General features: G+C 34.3%; 1 protein-coding gene across 1 annotated transcript; it reads right to left on the bottom strand.

Annotated features, from left to right (window-relative positions):
- Positions 1–1,668: 1,668 nt before the first annotated feature.
- Positions 1,669–4,516, bottom strand: LOC123885425. Its single transcript, XM_045934711.1, has 3 exons — positions 3,765–4,516; positions 2,902–3,249; positions 1,669–2,785 (listed from the first exon to the last, which is right to left on the bottom strand). The coding sequence occupies exons 1-3, from the start codon at positions 4,203–4,205 to the stop codon at positions 2,168–2,170; spliced, it is 1,407 nt and encodes a 468-aa protein (XP_045790667.1). The 5' UTR covers positions 4,206–4,516; the 3' UTR covers positions 1,669–2,167.
- Between the last annotated feature and the right edge of the window lie 1,019 nt (positions 4,517–5,535).

Genomic DNA, 5,535 nt, shown 5'->3' with positions numbered 1-5,535 from the left:
GTAGGTTTCAACATTATGAATTTACTATAGACAGCGTAATTCACATGGCATCGAAAATGAGCCTAATATAAATGCATATACATAACATGATCCAACTAACCCCTTGATTGAATGAGGAAGAAGAATACTCCACTTGTAAGAAGTTCAAATGAAACATTATACTACAATACGGGTAAAAAGTTCAAATTAATTTTGGAAAATAAAACAAAAAATAACTTGTAAGAATTGAGCAAAAAAGGGAAACGAAGGTGTGTGGTTTACAAACTTTACATCATCAGTTAGGTTTGGAAGCATCGTACCAAGTGGGCTCGTGGCCATTCCATAATCATATATGCTTTCACACACATATCACAGACCAAACCAATTTTACTTTAAGGCAAATGCTAACGAGTGTCCCCGGGCACTCTTTAAGGCTTAAATAGTAAGTTTTTTATAGAATTTTTATGGGAATGCGTAAAATCAACGCATTGAAAATTGTAATGTTTAACTTTTTGAATAAAAAGTTTCTTTAAATAGAATGTTAAAAGAGTGCCCCGGGGGTACTCGTTAGCAAACCCTTACTTTAATTTTTTTTATTATTATTCATTCTGAATTCCTTCTGGTCTCCGTTCCGTTCACTACATTATTATTTTTTTAATAAAGTTATATTCCCAACTAGGCTCGCATTTGACCAAGACCGGTAAAAGGAGGGAAGTTTACACACATGCATTTCATGATGATACAAACTATTTTTAAGAAGAATCTCATTCTTTGTAGTTGTATGCACATGAATGAATAACAACCTATGAGTTTCATATCACAGTTGAAAAAAAAAATTATGTATTATAAAGATATGGCACTAGAGATTTTCATAATTAATATACTACTCCCTCTATATAGTTTTTGTATTAAAATCTTTTTCTTGAGAACTAGAGAGTTGACAAAAAAATTAAATAAAACGAGATTAATTTTCATATAGTTTACTCTCTTCAATCTTAATTATAAGTAAATTTTCACTTTTTAGTTTCATTAGATAACTAATGTACTACAATTAAGATCAAATATATTAGTTAGTCAACAAATCTGAAAAATGAAAATTTGCTTATATTAAGGCGGGAGGGAGTATTTACATTGTGAAATAGAGTTGATGTGAAATCATGCAACAAACATTAGGGTTAGTTCTTTCTGGTGTATTTTATTGGTTGCAATTATATAGTGTAAATGAGCTTTGACAATGGACTCCCATGTATGCACATGATATTTTACTTGTGGACACTGGACATCAAGTTGAATGAAATGTTCTACTATTTGATTTTACAAAAAAAAAAAAAAACAGGGAGACCATAAATACTTGTATTGATTAATAGTGAGATGTAAGAGTACACCTAAATCTCAATTTTTAAGATATAGAAAAACAGTTTTCCTCAGTTAGCTCAGTTCAGTATACTTCCTCTTTAATTATTTGTGTACCATAGTATACTTCCTTAACAAATGAATTATCCTTAGGGCATTGGTTTGCATGCCAAAAAAATACTGTAATAGAAAGATCAAAGACAACATATATCAAGAATTTAAGACAATTCATTATCTGACAGTTTCATTGTCAGGAGAACTGACCAAAAAGGATAATAACACAAACAGAAGACATTACTGATAGAGATGTTGGGAACATCAAATGAAGACTGAGTATTGTCTCAGCTATCAAAAACACCCTCGTTGCATTCCATTTTCAAAAACATAAAAGAACTTCTACACCACATAGAAGCTGTTAGCTCAAACATGGCTTTGGTCAGTGGCAGACTCTTTAATATTACCACCACCGACACTGAACTTAGATAAGTTGCTAGTAAGTAACAAATGTTTAATGGGTCTACTATACCAAAGCTTCATCACCTTCCCTCATTTATGGAAGGTAAACTAAAAAATTAACCTCCATTTTGCTCTATTCCGAAATGGAAAAACGAGCTCCAACTCCTTTGTTGGAATCTGCATCGAGTATAAATATTCACTCAGGTCTGCATAACACCTGTGAATTTTTACACTCTATTTACAGATTATATATAGAGGCATAAACAAACTTCCACATGTAAATAACCAATTGAAACCCCTACTCTAAAATCTAAACGTTAGTAGTCAAAAACTAGTGACTGCTATGAACAATTGCCTTGAATTGATCCTACTGTCATCATTAGATTTCCATCTTCCATATCATCTTCTCAATGCTGCAATCTTGTGATTTCTCCAGTGCAACAACTTTGGTTCGATGTACTGCAAGTGAGTTCTTTCCTCTTTCATCCTGAGGAAGTTCACAAGCTTCACTAACAGAACCTGTCTTCAAATCGGCGGGGGGAATGAAGCAATCTAAAGAGAGACCTGGAACATTGAATGCAACCTCTTCAATTGTCCAGGCTTCTTCCATTTTTGTTTTGGTATGGCTCATGGCCATCTCCCCAAACCTGAAGAGGGTCACCACAGAATGCCCAGAGTGTGCAATCATGACGCCTTCCACAGGCTTGTAATCATCGAGGAATGAATTGGTAGTGGTTTCCCAATATACTGCGTCACCTCCATTTGATTGGATGCGGGTCAGGTGAGAATCCTCAATGTGAACAAGAAGTCCAGTTTTCTGACTAAAGTAACCAAATAAGACATGCCGTATGATCTCAGCAGGACCCTCACTCCGAGCCTTTAGTGTTTCAGGATCAGTACAGTGCTTAAGGATGAAGCAATCCTCGCCATTGATATTCTTCTCTCCTATGCATCTGGCATCGGCAAACATGCTTGCAGTGGTTCTAGGATCAAGGCCCTAGATAAACAAATATAAACACATTTAATTTAATACTAGATAGAAAAGGAAAACAAAACACTAAAAAGCGAAACAGATGGTAGATCTACAGAAACAACGCAGAAACAATGTTTCACCTGAAGTGCACGGCGCAGAGGCCTCACAGGTCCCTTTGCCGTGTGAGCACCAAGCCAAGGAGTGTGCCTCCAAACAAGCTTTCCATTACAGCCAGCATGAACCTTACTTCCCCCAACAGAAAGCTCTACATACCACATATCAGGATTCATCTGCCACAGCACAAATCCACCAGACTCCGCACACCTAGAAGCATTCCTATTCTTCACTACCCTGGTTGCAGTTTCAAATTCAGACGCTACCATTCTAACTTTCCCCATTGCATATGCATTTTTTATAGAGTTCTGCAATTTCTGGCCTCCAGAAGCTGCTATATACTGCTGCAATATGTACTGCGCAGACGACGTTTCCTGTAACAACAGTATCCACAAACAAAAACATTAGAAAGTCGATAAAATCTAGTATAAGCTTACATAAGCTATTTTTATAAGCTATTTTTATAGCAAAAGATAAAAATAAAGATAAACTGTTTTTATATAAGCTATGAGCTGTTCTCGTAAGCTATGTTGAAGTACTTACGAAAATAATCCGAACCAAACTTATGAAAATTATAATAAGCTTTTTTTTTTTTTGTAAATTCTCCCAAACAGTATCACAAAACTTATGTCAGTAATAAGCTCAAATAAGTCCAAACAGGCCCTTAAACCCTTTTTCCCAAAAGTTAGTATTTACTTATCACTAGGTAAATAAATTTAACAATTGCTTGAGTTATAGTATAAAATTAATTAGAATAATAAACATTTCTAAGTTCTAACAAACAAATACCTACATGCAAACCAAATCAGAATAAACTAGAAATTGCACACTGAAAATAGAAACAGAATCTTCTAAAGAATCAAAACTTCAAACAAGTGAAGAAACTCACGATTGGAGTATCCTTGATACTGAGATGAGGAAGAGGGTCAGTAGAACAAACATGAAACGGAGCCAATGGAGCACCCATAACACCAAGCAGAAGTCTCAGATCAGACCTCTTATACGAAACAGAAGGAGCACGTGAGAGTTGATCCTTCATCCAGTTACCGAGACCCGACCCAATTCTCTTTGGATCCCCGTTATCTGAATCAGGTCCTTCAATTAACGGCGTTAGTGTCTCACCTAACGGCCTTAAACCTCCAGATCTTGCGAGGGAAGAGTTAGAGTCAGGGTTATGGTTATAGTTGGGGTGTTGTTTTTTTCGGTTGAATAAACCGGAACCGGTTCGGGCGGGACTTACGGAGCGGGAACGAGAGCGAGAACGAGAAGGTGAGAGGCCACGAACTACTTCTTCTTTGAGTGAGGAGAAGAAACCTTGCTTTTTCTCCATTTTCGAAGAGAGATTTTGTAAATTGTAATCAAAGAAAAGGGGAAAATCTAGCGAGAGAGAGAGAGAGAGAGAGAGAGAGAGAGAGAGAGAATGTTAAGGAGAGGGAGAGTGAAGAAGAGTAGAGAGAGTGTGTGAGAAATGTGGAAGGAAGAAAAAGGAAGTGAGTGAGGTGTGTGGTGTGTGCGAATTGCGGTAGTGGGAAACGGTTGAGAGAGAGAAAAAGGAGAAACGCGCAGAGAGATAGAGAGAGAGAATGGTATAGTATTTGCTGCTTTTATGGGAGGGATGAAAAGGCGTGACAATGTGGAGTCTTTTTTTATTGAGAAAATATTTTTATTATATTTATATATGGTCATGTTAAACGGTGTCTCTAATAGTCGAAAAATAATAAAAAAAGAAATAAAAAATAAAATTAATATTGATAACATAATGTTCCAAAGAGTTTAGCTCAGATGACAGGGATATCACACAATATGTTAGAAGTTGAGGTTCGAACTCCGGACACTCCACTTATTTAACATTTCTCTTATTATAGTCTTTTTCATTTCTTTGACTTGACTGCAATTGCATTATTATTAATTAATGATAATTGTTGTCTTTGAAGTAAAGTCTTTATGTCTAAATCAATCTTTACTTAAACTAAAAAGTAATCAATTTTTACTTCATTTGATTTCAATCTTCAATAGTAAAATGTTTAGTTATTACTTTATTTTTTCTTTTTTTTTTAAGTGTTGTTTTTATCATTGAATACATGTTAATGTACAATTTTAATCATCGGTATCTTTAATTTTCTGTTATAAAAAATTATAATTTTTTTTATATATTTCGAAAATATTCGTCATGTAAATTTAACAATATCATATATGTTAATATTTGTTTTTATATATTAATGAAAAATTATAGTCAAAATATATTATGTGAATGACACAAATTCTTTACCGGATAATCGTATCACAAAATCGACCATTTGATTGAAAGATACTATAACATAGATATATCTCTCTCTCTCTCACACACACACATATAATCACACATAATTTGATACGTCAGTGAGTACATCAAAATTAACGTCTTACGAATATTCAAAAAATGAGTTAATTTTGATGTACAAACTTACTATTTTGAATTTCTTAGCATGTCAAGTAGTTTGTTTGCTAGAAATTAACTTTTTAATTTGAACAAGTGTGTGTATCATATTTTGAACCACTCGTCATAGAAAAAATTCATTAACACTTAACTATTATACTTTCGTATCTTTTTATTCGATATAATTCATCCTGAGGATCATAGCAGAAACAACTAGAGAGTGATACTTGTCACATGACCACTG

The sequence above is a fragment of the Trifolium pratense genome, linkage group LG1, assembly GCF_020283565.1.
Source record: "Trifolium pratense cultivar HEN17-A07 linkage group LG1, ARS_RC_1.1, whole genome shotgun sequence".
Lineage (NCBI taxonomy): Eukaryota > Viridiplantae > Streptophyta > Magnoliopsida > Fabales > Fabaceae > Trifolium > Trifolium pratense.
Note: the sequence above shows the minus strand (reverse complement) of the source record. Positions and strands in the feature narration are given on the sequence as shown.